Here is a 21,891-nt window from a genome sequence, read left to right as displayed (position 1 = left end):
TAACTTTATTGAAGCCTACTTGTGACAATAAGCGATTATTATTAATATAACGGGGGCCGCACGGTGGCCTAGTGGTTAGCACAACCGCCTCACGGCGCTGAGGTCCCAGGTTCGATCCCGGCTCTGGGTCACTGTCCGTGTGGAGTTTGCACATTCTCCCCGTGTTTGCGTGGGTTTCGCCCCCACAACCCAAAAATGTGCAGAGTCGGTGGATTGGCCACGCTAAATTGCCCCTTAATTGGAAAAAATAATTGGGTACTCTAAATTTATAAAAAAAAAAATTATTAATATAACTTTTGCACTTCAATTCTGTTGCTGTAGGGGTGAACCTCACTGCTGGGTTTATATTTTAATTGCTTTATTAACTTACATTGCTACTCGTAATAATTCATCGCCGAGTAGCCCGAAATCTCCCCGCTCATCTTCCTCATTTTAGTGTTTTATTCACTTGTATTAATGACAAATGGCATGGTTGCCCCAGAATGACATTGTTTAATCTCACCAGGTGCCTATGACAGTATACGAGGCTCTTACGATCAGTCATGCCAGGCAGAAGCGACGGTAAATGGTTCCACTGTGACCTTTCCCAGTATTGTCAGTGTCTCTGCTGGCACCCGGCGTAAGGCAGAAGTCCTGATGAGGACGAGGAAGGATGATTTTAATCGGAAGAATGCTGCCAACAGACGTGCTCTCAATGACTTGGCTGCTAAAGTACAAACACTAAACCTGAAGAACATTAATGAAAAGGTTGGTTGGATTTGTTCTTCAGTTCTTTCACCGACCCACAGAGCTGCTGTTGGCGGAAGTCTTTAATGTTCCTTGTTGGTTCTCTGGAGAATTGGTTTCTCAATCCAGCCTGAATATTGAGAAGCTGCTTCCTGCGAGGTGAGTCGGGCAGTAACCAGCAGGCTGGGCTCAAGATCAACTCCATTGTTCAAAATTAATTTGGGTAGAATGAGTGTCCGTGTAAAGAACGGTATTTATTGTCTATCACAAGTCGCCACATGACAAGATGCTATTGGGCCTCCACTTTGAGCTGCTGCTTGATTTGAAGCTGCTCCCACCGTTTTGTTTAGTTAATCCGTTCCACAGTTTTGGCCGGTGACAATGAAGGAACAGCTGACATTTGTCTAGGTCAGGGTGGTGTTGGCATGTGCCCCTGCCTTTGTTCTTCCGGCTGATGGGATATTCCCACTCCCTTTCGATATTCTTTAGGTCTCGCGGTGAGTGCCCATGGAAGGGTTGGGGGTATGTAAAAGAGAAAAGGCAGGTAAATGAGAAAAAGAGTTGACTTGGCTCACAACCCGACCTGGCCTGACCCAAGGAACTGAGGGCAGGATTCTTGGCTGTGTTCGAGTACCTGTGGAAGGTGATCACATTCATTTTCAGAATTCTTCTGAAATAGATGCGTATAATTGTGCATTTCAGGTGTGCGGTGCTCCGGGAGATTTACCATGCGTGGACAGCCCATGTGGAGGAGCTGGATGTTACGAAGATGATGGAACTCGGCACTGTGGGGGTCTGAACTGTAATGGTGCAGTTGCAGTAGCTGACACTTCCCTCGATCGAGCCCAACAATCAGAAGAGGAGCTTCACATGGCAATGAATGAGGTGGAGGAGCTATTTCGCAAGGTGAGCAGGGAGAAATGATCTCCAAATCACAAGCTGTGACAGCTTTTCCTTTGTTTTTAGTTTTTAAAAATATTTTTATTCTCCTTTTTCACATTTTCTCCAAGATTTACACCCACCAACAATAAACAATAATCAGTAACGAAGCTATGTCAATCCCCATATCAACAACAACGATCCCATCCTCCCACCAAACCCCAAACATCAGCCCGCATGTTCACACAAACAAATAACAAAAAGGAATTAGGGATCATCCATAGTCACCATTAACACACACCGCCCCCCCCAACCCTCCCCCCCAACCCTCCCACCCACCCCCCAACTAATGTTCGATGTTGTCCAGTTCTTGGAAGTGCAAAATGAATAACGTCCATGAATTGTAGAACCCCTCCATCCTTCCCCTCAGTTCAAACTTAACCTTCTCAACAGTCACGAATTCCAACAGGTCCCCCCCCCCCCCCCCCCCCCCACCCCCCCCCCCCGCCACGCCAGGGTACAGGGTGGAGAGGCTGCTCTCCATCCCATCAGGATCCGCATTCGGGCGATCAACGAGGCGAAGGCTACAACATCTGCCTCCGCACCCGTTTCCAACCCCGGCTGGTCCGACACCCCAAATATGGCCTCCCGAGGATCCGGGTCCGGTTTAACGTGCTCCACTTTAGAAATTACCCTAAACACCTCCTTCCAGTAACCCTCCAGCAGGACCAAAACATATGAACGTGATTAGCAACCCCCGCCCCTCGCAACGTTTACACACATCTTCTACTCCCTCAAAGAATCGGCTCATCCTCGCCCTCGTGAGGTGTGCTCTGTACACCACCTTCAGCTGTATCAGCCCCAACCTCGCGCACGAGGTGGAGGCATTCACTCTCCGGAGCACCTCATACCAGATCCCCTCCTCCATATCCTCTCCCAACTCTTCCTCCCACTTTGCTTTGATCCCTTCCAGGGGTGCCTTATCCTCATCCAAAATAGCCCCGTAAACCGCCGACACTACCCCCTCCTCCAGCAATGTGGAAGCCGGCCCCACCGGGAGTTTTGTTTTTATTAATGTGAAGCTTCAGCAGAGAGTTTTCATTCGCCGGTGCATGAAAGATACCTGACCTGTCCACCTAATCCCATTTGCCAGCACTTCAATAGCCTAGAATGTTAAGATGTGTCAAGTGCTCATCCAGGTACTTTTTAAAGGATGTGAGGCAACCCACCTCTCCCACCCTCCCAGGCAGTGTGTTCCTGACCCTCTCCCACACTCCCAGGCAGCGCGGTCCAGACCGTCACCACCCTCCCAGGCAGTGTGTTCCTGACCGTCACCACCCTCCCAGGCAGTGTGTTCCTGACCCTCACCACCCTCCCAGGCAGTGTGTTCCTGACCCTCTCCCACACTCCCAGGCAGCGCGGTCCAGACCCTCACCACCCTCCCAGGCAGTGTGTTCCTGACCATCACCACCCTCCCAGGCAGTGTGTTCCTGACCCTCGCCACCCTCCCAGGCGTGTGTTCCTGACCCTCACCACCCTCTCAGGCAGTGTGTTCCTGACCCTCACCACCCTCCCAGGCAGTGTGTTCCTGACCCTCTCCCACCCTCCCAGGCAGCACGTTCCAGACCGTCACCACCCTCCCAGGCAGCGCGTTCCAGCCTCTCCCACCCTCCCAGGCAGTGTGTTCCTGACCCTCACCACCCTCCCAGGCAGTGTGTTCCTGACCCTCACCACCCTCCCAGGCAGTGTGTTCCTGACCCTCACCACCCTCCCAGGCAGTGTGTTCCTGACCCTCACCACCCTCCCAGGCAGTGTGTTCCTGACCCTCACCACCCTCCCAGGCAGTGTGTTCCTGACCCTCACCACCCTCCCAGGCAGTGTGTTCCTGACCCTCACCACCCTCCCAGGCAGTGTGTTCCTGACCCTCACCACCCTCCCAGGCAGTGTGTTCCTGACCCTCACCACCCTCCCAGGCAGTGTGTTCCTGACCCTCTCCCACCCTCCCAGGCAGTGTGTTCCTGACCCTCACCACCCTCCCAGGCAGTGTGTTCCTGACCCTCACCACCCTCCCAGGCAGTGTGTTCCTGACCGTCCCCACCCTCCCAGACAGTGTGTTCCTGACCGTCCCCACCCTCCCAGGCAGTGTGTTCCAGCCTCTCCCACCCTCCCAGGCAGCGCGTTCCAGCCTCTCCCACCCTCCCAGGCAGTGTGTTCCTGACCCTCACCACCCTCCCAGGCAGTGTGTTCCTGACCCTCACCACCCTCCCAGGCAGTGTGTTCCTGACCCTCACCACCCTCCCAGGCAGTGTGTTCCTGACCCTCACCACCCTCCCAGGCAGTGTGTTCCTGACCCTCACCACCCTCCCAGGCAGTGTGTTCCTGACCCTCACCACCCTCCCAGGCAGTGTGTTCCTGACCCTCACCACCCTCCCAGGCAGTGTGTTCCTGACCCTCACCACTCTCCCAGGCAGTGTGTTCCTGACCCTCTCCCACCCTCCCAGGCAGTGTGTTCCTGACCCTCACCACCCTCCCAGGCAGTGTGTTCCTGACCCTCACCACCCTCCCAGGCAGTGTGTTCCTGACCGTCCCCACCCTCCCAGACAGTGTGTTCCTGACCCTCTCCCACCCTCCCAGGCAGTGTGTTCCTGACCGTCACCACCCTCCCAGGCAGCGCGTTCCTGACCGTCACCACCCTCCCAGGCAGCGCGTTCCTGACCGTCACCACCCTCCCAGGCAGTGTGTTCCTGACCGTCACCACCCTCCCAGGCAGTGTGTTCCACACCGTCACCACCCTCCCAGGCAGTGTGTTCCAGACTGTCACCACCCTCCCAGGCAGTGTGTTCCTGACCGTCACCACCCTCCCAGGCAATGTGTTCCTGACCCTCACCACCCTCCCAGGCAGTGTGTTCCTGACCGTCACCACCCCCCCAGGCAGTGTGTTCCTGCCCGTCACCACCCTCCCAGGCAGTGTGTTCCTGACCGTCACCACCCTCCCAGGCAGCGCGTTCCAGACGATCACCACCCTCCCAGGCAGAGCGTTCCTGACTGTCACCACCCTCCCAGGCAGTGTGTTCCTGACCGTCACCACCCTCCCAGGCAGTGTGTTCCTGACCGTCACCACCCTCCCAGGCAGTGTGTTCCTGACCGTCACCACCCTCCCAGGCAGTGTGTCCCTGACCCTCACCACCCTCCCAGGCAGTGTGTTCCTGACCGTCACCACCCTCCCAGGCAGTGTGTTCCTGACCCTCACCACCCTCCCAGGCAGTGTGTTCCTGACCGTCACCCCCCTCCCAGGCAGTGTGTTCCAGACCATCATCCCCTCCCAGGCAGTGTGTTCCAGACCGTCACCCACCCTCCCAGGCAGTGTGTCCCAGACCGTCACCACCCTCCCAGGCCGTGTGTTCCAGACCGTCACCCCGCCTCTACCCCCCTCCCAGGCAGTGTGTTCCTGACCCTCACCACCCTCCCAGGCAGCGCGTTCCTGACCGTCACCACCCTCCCAGGCAGTGTGTCCCTGACCCTCACCACCCTCCCAGGCAGTGTGTTCCTGACCCTCACCACCCTCCCAGGCAGTGTGTTCCTGACCGTCACCATCCTCCCAGGCAGTGTGTTCCTGACCGTCACCACCCTCCCAGACAGTGTGTTCCTGACCGTCACCACCCTCCCAGGCAGTGTGTTCCAGCCTCTCCCACCCTCCCAGGCCGTGTGTTCCTGACTGTCACCACCCTCCCAGGCAGTGTGCTCCTGACCCTCACCCCGCTTCTCCCAGGCAGTGTGTTCCTGACCGTCACCACCCTCCCAGGCAGTGTGTTCCAGCCTCTACCACCCTCCCAGGCAGTGTGTTCCTGACCGTCACCACCCTCCCAGGCAGTGTGTTCCTGACCGTCACCACCCTCCCAGGCAGTGTGTTCCTGACCGTCGCCACCCTCCCAGGCAGTGTGTTCCTGACCGTCACCACCCTCCCAGGCAGTGTGTTCCTGACCGTCGCCACCCTCCCAGGCAGTGTGTTCCTGACTGTCACCATCCTCTGGGTAGAAAGGTTTTTCCTCAAATCCCCCTTAAACCTCCCGCCCCTCACTTTGAACTTGTGTCCCCCTCGTAACTGACCCTTCAGCTAAGGGGACAGCTGCTCCCTACCCACCCTGTCCCTGCCCCTCAGTATCTTGTCCACCTCGATCAGGTTGCCCCTCAGTCTCCTCTGCTCCAGAGAAAACAACCCAAGCCTATCCAACCTCTCTTCATAACTGAAACATTCCATCCCAGCAACATCCTGGTGAATCTCCTCTGCACCCCCTCCAGTCCAATCACATCCTTCCTGTAATGTGACAACCAGAATTGCACCCAGTGCTCCAGCTGTGGCCTTACCAATATTCTACACAACTCCAACATGCCCTCCCTGCTTCTGTAATCTATGCCCCGATTGATAAAAGCGAGTGTCCCATATGCCTTTTTCACCCCCCCTATTAACCTGCCCTTCTGCCTTCAGAGATCTATGGACAAACACGCCAAGGTCATGTTGTTCCTCGGAACTTCCCAGTGTCAGATCACTCATTGAATATTTCCTTGTCACATTACTCCTTCCAAAGTGGATCACCTCACACTTTTCAGGGTTAAATTCCGTCTGCCACTTTTCTGCCTATTTGACCATCTGGATATATCTCCCTGTAACCCAGGACACTCAGCCTCACTGTAAATCACCCGGCCAATCTTTGTGTCATCCACAAACTTACTGATTCTACCCCCCACATAGTCATCTATGTCATTTATATAAATGACAAACAATAGAGGGCCCAGCACAGATCCCTGTGGTACGTCACTGGACACTGGCTTCCAGTCACTGAAGCAGCCGTGATGTCATCACCCTCTGTCTCCTACCGCTAAGCCAATTATGAATCCACTTTATCAAATCACCCTGTATCCCATGTACATTTACCTTCTTAATAAGTCTCCCATGTGGGACCTTGTCAAAGACTTTGCTGAAATCCATGTAAATTACATCAACTGCACATACAATAGATATGTATCTGAAATTCCTACATTCATCACACATGGAATCCACAGGTCCTTGAAGGTGGAGGACCGGGTGGTAAAGGAGGCATTTGGAATGCTTTCCTTTATTGGGCGAGGTATTGAATACAAAAGCAGGGATGTAACGATGGAACTAAAATATATAAAATGCTGGCTAGGCCACAGCTGGGGTTTTGTGTATAGATCTGGTCAGCACATTAAGGAGGGACATAATTCTCTGGAGTACAGGGGAGATTCACAAGAATGTAGCCAGGGCTTGAAAATTGCAGCTTGAAAATTGCAGCTATGAAGAGAGATTGGATAGGCTGGGGTCCTTTTCCTTCGAACAGAGGATGCTAAAAGGTGACGTAATTGAGGTGTACAAAATTAAGAGGGGCCTAAACAGGGTAGACAGGAAAAACCTATTTCCCCCCTAACTGACGGTTAATTACCAGCGTTAATAGATTTCAAGTGGAAGGATTAGAGGAAACATGAGGAAAATCTTTTTCACTCAGAGAGTGGTGGGTGTCGGGAATTGACTGACTAAATTGGTGGTTGAGGCTGAAATGTTCAACTCATCTAAATGATACCTGGATCTGCCGCTGAAGAGCTGTGACCTGCAATGGCTGCCTGGGTCTGTTGGCCGACGACTCAGTTTAATCTGAACCACAAACTTGCTGTTTCGGTCATGAGGTACCCAAAACCACGTGTTTTGACTTGGGGTTGGGGATGAGATTAGCAACAGATTTCTTTGAAACAGCTTCTGGCTGAATGAATGATAAAGGGTTTCTCAGGACTGGCTAGCCTGGAATTTTTAACAAATATTCCTTCGCCCCTGCAGGCTGCAAGCTCTGCTTGCTGGAGTTGGACCTCTAAGTGAGATACAGTTTCACTGGTCGGCGCAACATCGAGGGCCGAAGGGCCCGTACTGCGCTGTAGTGTTCTACAGTGAGGTTTTATGCTGGAGTAAAACCTCTAACCCTTCGCTTCCAGGCCCTTCTCTCTCTCTCTCTCTTGAGCCTTTTCTTTTTGGAGAATTGTTTTCGCCTGTCGCTTCAGCTGGGAGTTTGCATCAGCTCAGAATCCGTTCAGACTGCCCATTTCCTTAGTTTTTCTTCATTCTTGTGAGGACCAGGTGTTTTTGATCCGGCCTGTCTTCATGAAAAACCCTGCTTCAGCCACCAAGAAATAGGTTCATAGTTTTGAGTATATATTTTTTAAACTTTCTTTTCCAATTAAGGGGCAATTTAGCGTGGCCAATCCACCTACCCTGCACATATTTGGCTTGTGGGGGTGAGACCCACGCAGACACGGGGAGAATGTGCAATCTCCACATGGCCAGTGAACGAGGCCGGGATCAAACCCGGGTTCTCGGCGCCATGAGGCAGCAGTGCTAACCACTGCACCACCATGCCGCCCTAGTTTTGTCCGTATTAACGACAAGTCTTTATTAACAATTCAGAACTATATACAGAGGATACAGTTGTGGAGCTGACTCCATTCTAGGTCTTTACACATCTCTGTCCACCTCTAGACTGTCCCTGGCTCCGGCTCATTCGCCAGTGTGGACGGTACTGTACTCAGTCTCACATTAACCCTGTGTCCGTGGTATTAAATAAATGAAATAAAATAAATAATTTTCATTGTCACAAGTAGGCTTACATTAACATTGCAATGAAGTTACTGTGAAAATCCCCTAGTCGCCACATTCCGGCGCCTGTTCGGGTACACGGACGGAGAATTCAGAATTCTCAGCTGGTACGGGAATTGCATCACAGACCGGCTGTTTAGCCCACTGAGCTAAACCAGCCCCTGATTATTCATAACAATCAGCATTGCTTGGGTTAATGTAGTGTCAAGAGTAGCCACAGGAGGGAGTCTCTGGATACAACTATATAAAGCAGTGATGCTGGACCTTCGGAGTGTACGCCAGACACAGCTGGTGAAGGTCATCAGAGCAGATGAAAAAATTAAATGAAAATCACTTATTGTCACGAGTAGGCTTCAATGAAGTTACTGTGAAAAGCCCCTAGTCGCCACATTCCGGCGAGGCTGGTACGGGAATCGAACCGTGCTGCTGGTCTGCTTAGTCTGCTTTAGAAGCCAGCTATTTAGCTGAGTGAGCTAAACCAGATAGTGTGAGTAAGGTTAGATTATAGTTTAATTAGTGAGATTGGCAGTAGATGAGTGTAGTTGGATGTTATTGATCAGTAGATGAGTGTAGTTGGATGTTATTGATCAGTAGATGAGTGTAGTTGGATGTTATTGATCAGTAGGAGTGTAGTTGGATGTTATTGATCAGTAGATGAGTGTAGTTGGATGTTATTGATCAGTAGATGAGTGTAGTTGGATGTTATTGATCAGTAGATGAGTGTAGTTGGATGTTATTGATCAGTAGATGAGTGTAGTTGGATGTTATTGATCAGTAGATGAGTGTAGTTGGATGTTATTGATCAGTAGATGAGTGTAGTTGGATGTTATTGATCAGTAGATGAGTGTAGTTGGATGTTATTGATCAGTAGATGAGTGTAGTTGGATGTTATTGATCAGTAGATGAGTGTAGTTGGATGTTATTGATCAGTTGTGTATTCTTAAGGACTGACTGTCAAATCCCAGTTTAGTAGTGTAAATAAAATCATAGCTTTGTTTGAGTTAAAAGTTATTCTGTGGTCATTGTGATCTACGCCAACCATCCTGAAATAAGCAACACAAAGAACCCCACAGTATGTACCAGAGCATACCACTCCGGGTGATGAGAAATGCAATCTGACACCCATTTCTCTCAAAAGGGGAGGGGGTGTGGCGTGCAGCGGAGATGTGGGAGGTGGCAGCAGCTCACCCAGATACCGGTAATGAGGCCAGAGGACCAAGCTCAGACAGGCCTCGGCCATCATAGTCGGATCACACACTTGTCAGTCTTCCGATAAAAGCTCACTGAGCTGAAACGCTGATTCTCCACCTCTCGCCACAGATGCTGCTGAATTTCTGAGTATTTCCAGCATTCCTGTCGGAGTGTCACTGGTCAGGGATCTGAAAATGTTCACCAATTTCCAGCCCACAAGTCGATCGTAGTTGGTCATTTGGTTTATTTATTTTTCGTGCAGGCATGATGGGCTGAATGGCCTCCTTCAGTTCTGCGTCATTCTGTGGTTTTGTTTTCAATATTAGAAAATGTCCTCACTGGTTTATTTTGTATTTGCAGGTTGCTTTGGCAAAGGTAAAGGCAAATGAGGCGAGGCACAGAGCTCAACTGACTCTGGACAAAGCAAATGATGCCAAGGACCGGATTAATCTCTCAAACAAAGAACTACGTGACCTCATAAAGCAGATCCGAGACTTCCTCACACGTAAGGGTAGAGCAGTAAATGGTCATGCCATCCGCAAAATCTGAAGCAGATTCATACCAGCGCTGCAGGGAACTACACTGTAACACAGTCATTCACCACAGACAAATTAATCTTTAGAGTGGCAGCTGACCCAAGACGGCTTCTCTAACATTCCTGCGGGAAAGGCAATCTGCCAGTTCTGCCTAGTCCGGGTGACTCCAGTCCGATTACTCCTACGACTGTGTGCTTTAGTGAACTCAGGGTGAATAAGGATGGTCAGTGCTGGTTTGACACACAAAAGACAAACAAAATAATAACCTTGGCAATCCAGCAGTGGATTGGGATAAATCTGCTTCACATTTTACCACCCCCCCAGCTGGGGTGGGGGGGGGGGGGGGGGCATGTAACATATAACAGGTGTTTAGCCCACCCCAATCTGGTCCCCGTAATAGAATAGGCAAGCGAGTAGCAAAACCAGCAGCCCCCCCCCCCCCTCTCCCAACCCCATTTTTAAAGATATCATTAACTCTGCTTGTTAACAAACCAATTGATTTTTTTGTTTTTTAAATTTAGAGTACCCAATTTTTTTTTCAATTCAGGGGCAATTCAGCATGGCCAATCCACCTAGCCTGCACATCTTTGGGTTGTGGGGGTGAAATCCACGCAGACACGGAGAGAATTTGCAAATTCCACACGGACAGTGACCCAGGGCCAGGATCGAACCTGGGACCTCGGTGCTGTGAGGCAGCAGTGCTAACCACTGCGCCACCGTGCCGCCCATGCTAGTTAACAAACCAATTGACCCGAATATTGTTTCCTGCACCATAACATGTTTGCCCAGGCCAGGTGGGTGGGAATGGCAGGCTGTGATTGGTAGCTCTCGGGAGTGGGACCTCCTCCTATTCAGTGGTGGATGTCCCACCCTCATCTCCCTAACACAGCCCGAAACGTAATGTTGGTCAAGGAAGGGGTGGGTGGTGGTGGCAGGGGAAAGCAATATGTCCCCCTCCCTCCATAAAATTCAGCCTGTAAACTTACAGGAGATAATGCCTTCTGTTCTTTTCACCCATCACTGAACAGAGGAGGGGGCAGACCCTGACAGCATCGAGATGGTGGCCACTCGCGTTCTGGAGCTCTCCATCCCTGCCTCCCCTCAGCAAATCCGCTACCTTGCCGAGGAGATCAAAGACAAGGTCAGCAGTTTGTCCAACGTAGACACCATCTTGGATCAGACCGCTGATGATGTGAGGAAAGCAGAACAGCTCCTTGTGGATGCCAGAAGAGCAAGGTATATTCACGGCAGTCACTGCCTCGGTCACGTCGGCAGTCACTGCCTCGGTCCCGTCCGGTCTATCAGAAGAGCAAGGTATATTCACGGCAGTCACTGCCTCGGTCACGTCGGCAGTCACTGCCTCGGTCCCGTCCGGTCTATCAGAAGAGCAAGGTATATTCACGGCAGTCACTGCCTCGGTCACGTCCGGTCTATCCACTTGGCTCAACACTGGTTGGGAACAAAACTGCTGCAGTTTTACGGGAATTGTTTGTAATTTCTGTCCGTGTATCAGAGCCCGTCTCCCGGAGTGGGATAGCGCAAGATTCTGCCCACCTTTCATTCCCGTACCACACACATGATTTTGCAAACACGTCAATATGTCCATGTATTTATGGACATACACACCTGTACATAGATATTCATACACACGAACATACATATTCATACACACGCACATACATATTCATACACGTTCACATATATATTCATATATAGACACATATAGGTAGTCATACACATGCACACTCACAGATATTCACACACACACATACATATTCATACACACGCACAAAGATATTCACACACACACATAGATATTCACACACACACAAAGATATTCATACACACACATAGATATTCATACAAACACATAGATATTCATACACACATAGATATTCATACACACATAGATATTCATACACACACACACACACACAAAGATATTCATACACACACACACACACACACATAGATATTCATACACACATAGATATTCATACACACTCAAAGATATTCATACACACAGATATTCACACACACATATTCATACACATGCGCAACGATATTCATACACACATAGATATTCATACACACACACACATAGCTATTCATACACACACACACACACTGCTCTATACTTTGTGCAACTGTACTTTTCCTTTTGCTGCCCGTCCATCTCATGCACATTTGAGAGTTTTGCAGGTCTTGTTGGAGTGAGTAGTATTAAAAATGATCATATTTGGAGAAATCTCATTGGAGTATTAAAACTCCAGTTTTATATTAGCCTTTAAAACACCTTGATATGTGGGCTCTTACCTGGCGGTTAGTTTTGTTGGGATGCAGGCATCACCCCAGGATTTAATTATTCAAATACGTGGCGAGATAGCGAGCTTTGTTTATTATCTGATTATCACCAAGCTATACAATCTTCATTAAACAGGAGACAGGAATTGAGAGTGGGAGCCATGGTAGATAATGCCCTCTGAAACTTTACTACCATTGGGCAGCACGATAGCCTTGTGGATAGCACAATTGCTTCACAGCTCCAGGGTCCCAGGTTCGATTCCTGGCTGGGTCACTGTCTGTGTGGAGTCTGTACATCCTCCCCGTGTCTGCGTGGGTTTCCTCCGGGTGCTCTGGTTTCCTCCCACAGTCCAAAGATGTGCAGGTTAGGTGGATTGGCCATGGTAAATTTCTCTTAGTGTTGGGTGGGGTTATGGGGATGGGGTGGAGGTGTTGACCTTGGGTAGGGTGCTCTTTCCAAGAGCCGGTGCAGACTCGATGGGCCGAATGGCCTCCTTCTGCATTGCAAATTCTATGATATGGAGGCAGTAGCGTAGTGGCATTGTCACTGGACTCGTAATCCAGTGACCCTGGGGAATGCTCTGGGGTCATGGGTTCAAATTCCGCCAGGGCAGATGGTGAAATTTGAGTTCAACAAAAATCTGGAATGAAAAGTCCAATGATGACCATGAAACCACTGTCAATTGTTGTAAGCCCTATCTGGTTCACTAATATCCTTTAGGGAAGGAAATCTGCTGTCCTTACCTGGTCTGGCCTACATGTGACTCCAGATCCATTGCAATGTGATTGACTCTTAAATCCCTCAGAGATGGGCAATAAATGCTGACCCAGCCCGCGACACCCATAACCCATGAACAAATAAAAAAACAAACATTCCTATCAATGGACTGCCTGAATTCTGTTTGATTTTGGTCCTTGGTGTATAATAGGGAGGGACAGTAAAAGGAACTCCAGTTGCAGATGGGATTATTTGGCTCGCTCTTTCCAAGAGCCATAGGGTAAATAATGAAATGAAAAAATGAAATTAAATAACTTCATTGTGTATAAAATTAATCAGCTTTGGTTTTAATTGAAGAGTTTAACATTGTTAGAAGTACAGGACAAATTTACAGGAGAACAAATTTATTGACAGTTGAAATAGGAAATGTTGTTCCAAACATCGTTTTTATAAATCTTTTGGGAAATATCAGTTGGTGTACAAATGAAAACTTACCATGACAACCGGAGCAAGGTCTTCCACATATTTTTACTCATTCTCATTCTTTTGGGGTTTTTTTGTAACTCGCCTCCTGACTCTCCAAAGCCTGTCCAACATCTACAAGGCACAAGTCAGAGATGTGATGGAATTCAGTCCAGGATGAAGCTGCCCATAACCAATCTCCCACCTTAAACATTCTCTCTGTCCACCACCACTACATAGTGGCAGCCGTATGTACCATCTACAAGATGCACTTTAGCAACCTGTCAAGATTTCTTCAACACCTTTCAAACCGATGACGTCTATCAGTTAAAAGGAAGAGTGGCCGGTCCATGGGAAGACCACCATGTCATACAGACTCCTCTGATTTGTAAATATACTATTATTCATTCTCCATCAGTGGGTTAAAAGCAAGGAACTCCCTATCTCTTCTCTCTGTTGGTGTACCTTCACCGCACATTCAGCAATGGTCAAAAAGGCAACACCATCTTCTCAAAGGCAGTTAGAGATGGGGAATAAGTGCTGGCCTTGTCTGTAATGCCCATTTCCTGTTCATTAAAAACTACACACTCGCAAACACGCATATGAACATTCTCTCGCGTACATACCCATACACACAGACCAACTTCACACACACATTCACATTGTCTGCCTTTCTCTGTCTCACTTTCACATGTCCTCTCTCTACTTTGTTAGAATCTTGCTGTGGTCTCTAATTCGGTAAATGCTCGACCCCAACTTTGTTCATTTGCCACAGACTTTTAATGCATCTTTATATTTCCTTCATTGCAAAGGAGCCGTGCAGAAAATGTTAAAAACACAGCCGAGGCAGTGAAGCAAGCCCTGGAGGAGGCTAGCCGAGCTCAGCACGCTGCGCAAAGTGCAATCAACCGTGCAAAAGGAGACATTGAGGAGACTGATCAGACATTGAATGGGGTAAGGAGGAAAAGTTCCAACATGGGAGTTTTTCAAACTATTTATCTTCCTTCTTACCTCCTCTGAGTTCCAGCACAAAACATAGGGACCGGTGGAGCCATTCATCCCCTCAAACCTGTTCCATAGGGACAGGAGGCCATTCATCCCCTCAAGCCTGTTCTATAGGGACAGGAGGCCATTCATCCCCTCAAACCTGTTCCATAGGGACAGGAGGCCATTCACCCCTCAAACCTGTTCCATAGGGACAGGAGGCCATTCATCCCCTCAAACCTGTTCCATAGGGACAGGAGGCCATTCACCCCTCAAACCTGTTCCATCGGGAGAGGAGGCTTTTCCACTAGGCTGTTTCATTGTTTTGACATGTTTGCTCCATCTCCGTTCATATCTTTACCCAATAAAAATCCATCAGTCGTGGTTTTAAGCTTTCAACTGACCCCCCCCCATCAGCTACAATCCTGTGAGGCGTGTTCGAGATTTCCACTTTGTTTTTAGTACTGATGGCATAATGACTGCCCTCAAATCCACCACTTATTGTGTGTGCTGCTCAATTAATTTGTGGCACCGCCTTAGCCGTATCCTAATGTTCACCCATATCCTTTTTTGTTACAGTTGATGAGTTGAGGAATATTATGATCCAGATGGCCTTGGTTCCAGTGACAGTGAACACTCTGCTTCTCTGTTTGCAGATACGGAGCCAAACGGTGAGTGCAGAGAGAGAGCTGATGAAGGCAGTGGACAGACTGACACAGCTGGACAGCAGAATCGATGCCCTGAAAATGAAACGTGCCAACAATAGCCTGGTGGCATCACGGGCAGAGGAAACGGCTAACATGGCTCGGGATAAAGCCAACGAAGCCAAACAGGTACAACTGAAAAACTCTCAAACGTGCACGAGATGGTCGGGCAGTGAAAGGAAAACTCCAGTTGCACAAAGTACAGAGCAGTGAGATTATTTGGATAGTTTTTTCCAATAACCGACATAGATGCGACAAGTTCACGTTCCGTATATTTTTCTGAGCTGGTCTGAAGAGCAGGTTAAAGCTGTAGCCTGTGAGAAGACAATGAGATGTCAGTGGGTGACTGTTTTAAGACCACCCCTAATAAATCAACGCTCTGTCTTTGCAGCATCTTATTTCATTTTTATTGAAGAAGATTCACACTGAGGCTGATTGCTCAGTCCACCTGTCAGTTTTGCCAACCAACCTTGCCTTGGGTGATGCTTCACAGTGCCAGGGTCCCGGGTTCGATTCCCAGCTTGGGTCACTGTGCGGAGTCTGCACGTTCTCCCCATGTCTGCGTGGGTTTCCTCCGGGTGCTCCGGTTTCTTCCCACAAGTCCCGAAAGATGTGTTTATTAGGTGAATTGGACGTTCTGAATTCGCCCTCTATGTACCCGAACAGGCGCCGGAATGTGGCAACTAGGGGCTTTTCACAGTAACTTCATTCCAGTGTGAATGTAAGCCTACTTGTGTCAATAATAAAGATTATTATTATTATGACTGTGAGTTTGCGTGTTAGTATAAAACGGGTGAATGCGAATCATCTTTCCTGACAGGCTGCAATAGAAATGTAAATGAAGACAGATGTAAAATGGGCTGCTGCCTCGCTATTACCTGTTCCACACTAGCACACAAAGCCAATTCAGTCTGTATATCTGCTGAGGGAGAGAGGAAGCGTTCAGTCACGAGTCTGCAGCCACCGCGAGGTGTAGAACAGGTCGGATGGACCAGCTGGGATCTTCCTGCCCATCAACGTCACACCTTTCTACGTGGTTACATTTATTTTTTTTTTGCTTCCAGATGTTGGAGGGACAGCTGGCAGACAAATATAAAATTGTGCACAGTGCTGTCGACCGAAAGACTGGCACAGTTTTCGATGCTAAACACAGAGCAGAGAGCCTTCGGAATGAAGCCAAGCAACTCCTGAGCGATGCACAAGACAAGCTGGAGAGACTGAACGGTGAGATGTTGACAAGTGAATTTTCTATAACAGATTTGCCAGGAAATGAGTGTGACATCTTTTTGGGGCTGGGACTGGGGCTGGTTTAGCACACAGGGCTAAATCGCTGGCTTTGAAAGCAGACCAAGCAGGCCAGCAGCATGGTTCAATTCCCGTACCAGTCTCCCCAAACAGGTGCCAGAATGTGGCGACTAGGGGCTTTTCACAGTAACTTCATTTGAAGCCTACTCGTGACAATAAGCGATTTTCATTCATTTCATTTCATTTCATTCATTTCATATTGGGTTAACTTCCAGGGAAAGCATTTTGTTGTGAAACATATGATGGATTTTCATCACAAAGTGCGGATTTTTTAGCAGTCCTGGTCAGAAAAAGGGCAAGACATGCATTTCGACAGTGTCTTTTATGGACTCAGGGGGCGCGATTCTCCGCTCCCGCGCACCATCGGAAAGCCGCTCCTCACACCCTATTTTTCTTTTTTTAAATTTAGATTACCCAATTATTTTTTCCAAGTAAGGGGGCAATTTAGCATGGCCAATCTACCTACTCTGCACATTTTTTGGGTTGTGGGGGCGAAACCCACGCAGACACGGGGAGAATGTGCAAACTCCACACGGACAGTGACCCAGAGCTGGGATCGAACCCGGGACCTCAGCGCCGTGAGGCAGCTGTGCTAACCACTCCTCGCACCCTATTCACCCCCCAAGGGGGCTAGGAGCGGCGCTCCGTAAATCTCGGCCGCCGGGTCTTGACGCACATGCGCGGTTGCCGTCTTCCCCTCCGCTGCCCCGCAAGACGTGGCGGCTTGACCTTGCGGGGCGGCGGAGGGGAAAGAGTGCCCTCCCGAGCACGGCCGTGGTAATCATTCCCGTCTCCGCCCCCCACAAGCCACAAACCAGGTGTGGTTGCCGCCGGCATGAACAGGTCGGGAACGGCGAGCGGCGATTCTCCGAGCGGGGGGTGGGAGAATCATGGGGGGTGCCAGGGCGGCGTGTCGTGAGTCGCCCGGCCCTCCCGTGATTCTCCCACCCGGCGTGGGGAGCGGAGAATCGCGCCCAGGGTGTCCTCAATGACATACCTTTGAAGGAATGCAGGAAATTTGGCAACTAACACAGCAAGCTCGCACAGAAATAGGCATTTACCCCAGCTGTATTTACTGATGATAATGCTCCACACCAGCCTGCTCCTTCCATATTTCACCGTAGCACAGCGGTTAGCACTGCAGCCTCACAGTGCCAGGGACGCAGGATCAATGGCGGCCTTGGGTCACTGTCTGTGTGGAGTCTGCACGTTCTCCCCGTGTCTGCGTGGGTTTCCTCCGGGTGCTCCGGTTTCCTCCCACAGTCCAAAGATGTGCAGGTTAGGTGGATTGGCCATGATAAATTGTCCCTTAGTGTCCAAAAAGGTTAGGTGGGTTTACTGGGTTATGGCGATAGGGTGGAGGCGTGGGCTTAAGTAGGCTGCTCTTTCCAAGGGCTGATGCAGACTCGATGGGCCAAATGGCCTCTTTCTGCACCGTAAATTCTATGATTCTATCCCAGCATAAATTTCTATTCCTTTCTCCCTAATGTATTTATCAAGCTTCCTCATAACCATCCTTAACAGTGTGAAATCTGACATCACCCAGTCAGGCTTTTATATACAATTATTACAACACAAATAAAATACTGCAGAAGCTGGAAAACTGAACTAATACTGGAAACACTCAGTGGGTTTGGCAACAAGAGAATCTCTCCAGCAACTGATTTCCAGCAGCTTCTTGCTTTCCGAATTTTTAGATGCAGTTTACAGCATCACCGCCTGTGCTCGCTGATCCACATTGACTCCTGGTCTGACAACACCTGGATTTTTAAAAATTCTCATATTGGGCTCGATTCAACTAAATGGATGAAAGTCCCGTAGCGATCACGTTTCGGCGCGTGGTCTCCCGCTCGCAGCCCGAGAAACACAGGGCTATTCAACAAGACCCGCGTTGTATAAGGGGCCTCAGCGGAGAACGCACGGCCGAGGCTGCACATAACCCCATTTTGTATAGTGGCAGCTCCACTCGCTGGAAAGCCCCAGTGTAGCGAGAGATCGGGACGCCATTTCCCGAAGAAATCACCGACTCCCCCTGCCAGCCTGAACACACTATGGGAGGGTCCTTGACCCCACCGCACCCCCCTGTATCCCTCTTCCCCCAACACAATGCACCTCCGGCCCGATCATGCATGTGCACAAAATGCCAGCTGAGTGCTATGGCAGTGCCCCCGTCAACTGGCAATGCCACCTGGGCACCTTGGCAGTGCCAGGCTGGCACCCAGGGGGCGCTGCCAGGGTGGCCAGGTGGCACAAGCAGTGCAAGGGCACCACCCTGCCCAAAGAGCATACAGCTGGGGGCCTCCGATTCCCTGGGAGACCCCCACGAGTGCTGTTCCATCTGGTCCCCTTTGTGGGGAGCAGTACTGAATGACGCTTGTCTGAGGTGAAGGGGATGAATCCCAAAGTCTCAGATCCTTTGGGAAACTGCTTACTGCCTCGCTCTGACATGCAGATTTGCCAAAATGTGAACCCGCCCACATCAGGCGGGATTTACATCACAACGTCTCGTGAGATCGTGTTGGATCTTGTGAGGCATTGCTAACCGTGAAGATCCCGGGAGCGAGTTACCCGGCTTTTATCAGCCACGCTGCATCGCAGCAAGCTGCCTCTCGACACAGCGTGGCCATTGGATCGCGCCCTTTGTTTTCAAACTAACCAATGGCCTTGCTCCCTCTATCACTGCAGGCTGTGATAGATTCCCAGATTTCTGCATTCCTACAATTCTGGCCTCTTGAACATCCCTGATTTTTATTGCATCAGCTTTGGCATGGAGGCCTCCAGCGGCCTGCGCCTGCAGCTCTCCTGTGCACAATATGAATTCAAATAACCGTCCTATGAACTTCCTTGGGATGTTTTACCACATTTAAGGTATTATAAAATTGCAGGATGTGCTTATTTTCACAACTAACTGGATGAACTTTCTCCTATGCAACAGATCTTGAGGATCAATATGAAGCAAATGAACAGGTTCTGGAGGAAAAGGCCCATCAGCTGGATGGTCTGGAAGAGAAGATGAAAGAGATTTTGAAAGCCATTAACCAACAGATCCAAATCTACAACACCTGCCAATAAATGAACAGTTGCCAAAATGAAAATACCCTTACCTATAAATACAAGCGCTCGTATAATAAAGCCTTCAAAACACCCATGAAAATATCACATTATCCAGCTGTTAAGTGCTACATCACAATCTGGCTTTTCTTATGCACAATACATCTCCTTCATGCCCATTACCCACCCCTGCCATCTCTTCTTCTTAGTTTCCCGATGATTCTCTGAGGTACAGAGCCCAAAAGCAAAAGTGCACCGAGGTTGTCAAGCAGGTAATGACCCTGCTTCATTGAATACTAAAGAAATAGATGCTTAGATGCCATTAAGCCCCTTGAGTTAAATCAGACGTGAACATTACTTGAGTGGTTCCTGCAATTTGTGAAAAGATTATTAATGGCAGGTTTAATCCAATTTAAAACTTGATTTTTATCAGGTCTTAGGTTCCATATGAAAGCATATAGGGGAGAAAAAAAGGGTAAAATCACTTATTTTATATTTTGGGTGTCACTCCGACTCAAGAAAACAAGCAAAGGATTTACAGTCAAATTAAATGATTCTCCAGTTGTTTACCATTTGTAAATGGGCCTCATCATCAGAGATCCTCATTTAACCCTTAAGATGTTCTTAAAAGTCAAAGAAGATTGTTTATTGTCTGCCTCACACCTTTGACAATGATGCCGATATTTTCAAAGTTGCTGGAGATTATGCACAGAGAAAGGAGTTCCAATCTTACCTGGAGTAAAGTTAAGGAGAAAATGCCAATTCATCACTTGAAAAGAAAGCTTGAATTTTCAGGTGGAAAACACTGGAACTAATTTTAATGATTCCTACATTTGCAGCAGCATTTGTCAATTTGAGGCAGTAATTTGTTCTCAGATGTCCCAAACCCTGTTGTAATTGGAGAATTTTCCTACTTTCCTTCCAACTTCAATGTTTTTTTCATTCTGTATAAAATTATCACAGTGCAGCATTTAATCTAGTTTCCTTTGGTTGGTTACTGTGGGAGCAATATGGAGTTTTCTCATGCTGTTACAAATACATCGGAGGTCCTTCCCTGAGTGGATTGTTGTTAGCAAGCCTGCCCACACCGCCTATTTAAACTGCTTTGAATTGTAATAATGATAATAATGCAAGAGTTGTTGATTTGAATGATCTCTTGTGAAAACAGTGCCACTCCTTCATTTGGAGAGATCTCAGAGCCTCCTTAACAATGTTGTCAGCCATGGCCCTCGCTGAACTGGAGCCAATGGGAATCAGGAGGAAAGCTCCGCTGGTTAGAGTCATACCCGGCACAAAGGAAGATGGTTGTGGTGGTTGGAGGTCAATCATCTCAGCTCCAGGACATCATTGCAGGAAATGAATATCACTTATTGTCACGAGTAGGCTTCAATTAAGTTACCGTGAAAAGCCCCTAGTCGCCACATTCCGGCGCCTGTTTGGGGAGGCTGGTATGGGAATTGGACCGTGCTGCTGGCCTACCTTGGTCTGCTTTAAAAGCCAGCAATTTAGCCCAGTGTGCTAAACCACCCCCTGTAAACCAGCTCCTCAGGGTAGTGTCCGAGGCCCAACCATCTTCAGCTGCTTCATCAATAACCTTCCCTCCAACATAAGGTCAGATGTGGGGATGTTTAGTGCCATTCGCAATGACTCAGATAATGAAGCAGTCCATGTCTAAATGCAGCAAGACCTGGACAATATCCAGGCTTGGGGCTGACAAGTGGCAAGTTACATTTGTGCCACCAAGTGCCAGGCAATGACCATCTTCTGCAAGAGGGAATCTAACCACCGCTTGACATTCAATGGCATTTCCATTGCTGAATCCCCCACTATCAACATCCTGGGGGTTACCATTGACCAGACACTGACCTCGACTAGCCACATTAATACTGTGGCCACAAGAGCAGGTCAGTGGCTAGGAAGCCTCCAGCGAGTAACTCACCACCTTACTCTCCAAAGCTTGTCCACACTGCACTGAGGAACTCCTGCTGTAATGTCCTGGGACTGACATGACTGACCTCCAACAATTACAACTATATTCCTTTGTGCCAGGTATGACTGCAACCAGTGGAGAGTTTCCCCCTAATTCCCATCGACTCCAGTTTTGCTAGGGCCATGGCTGACATCATTGTCAAGCATAGTTAGGAGTGTAATGGAAGACTCTCCACTTGCCTGGATAAGTGCAGCTCCAACAACACTCAAGAAGCTCAACACCATCCAGGACAAAGCAGCCCACTTGATTGCTCCCCCTTTCACAAACATTCACTCCCTCCACCACTGGCATAGAGTAGCAATAGTATGTACCATCTACAAGATGTCCTGCAGGAACTCATCAAGGTTCCTTCCAAACTCACAACTAGTAACATCTAGAAGGAC

At 49.0% G+C, this 21,891-nt stretch overlaps 1 protein-coding gene across 1 annotated transcript in view; it reads left to right on the top strand.

The window, feature by feature from the left end:
• The window catches only part of LOC119973711 (laminin subunit beta-2-like), a 91,337-nt gene extending 70,855 nt beyond the window's left edge, over positions 1-20,482 (top strand). The window contains exons 15-22 of the mRNA XM_038812100.1: positions 506-747; positions 1,429-1,632; positions 9,815-9,959; positions 11,019-11,226; positions 14,287-14,428; positions 15,115-15,291; positions 16,227-16,386; positions 19,403-20,482. Coding sequence (XP_038668028.1) covers positions 506-747; positions 1,429-1,632; positions 9,815-9,959; positions 11,019-11,226; positions 14,287-14,428; positions 15,115-15,291; positions 16,227-16,386; positions 19,403-19,539 — 1,415 coding nt within the window. The 3' untranslated portion in view covers positions 19,540-20,482. The remainder of the gene's footprint in view (positions 1-505; positions 748-1,428; positions 1,633-9,814; positions 9,960-11,018; positions 11,227-14,286; positions 14,429-15,114; positions 15,292-16,226; positions 16,387-19,402) is intronic.
• Positions 20,483-21,891: the final 1,409 nt, after the last annotated feature.

This window comes from Scyliorhinus canicula, chromosome 11, assembly GCF_902713615.1.
Source record: "Scyliorhinus canicula chromosome 11, sScyCan1.1, whole genome shotgun sequence".
NCBI classification, from domain to species: domain Eukaryota; kingdom Metazoa; phylum Chordata; class Chondrichthyes; order Carcharhiniformes; family Scyliorhinidae; genus Scyliorhinus; species Scyliorhinus canicula.
This window is presented reverse-complemented; position numbering and strand designations above follow the sequence as displayed.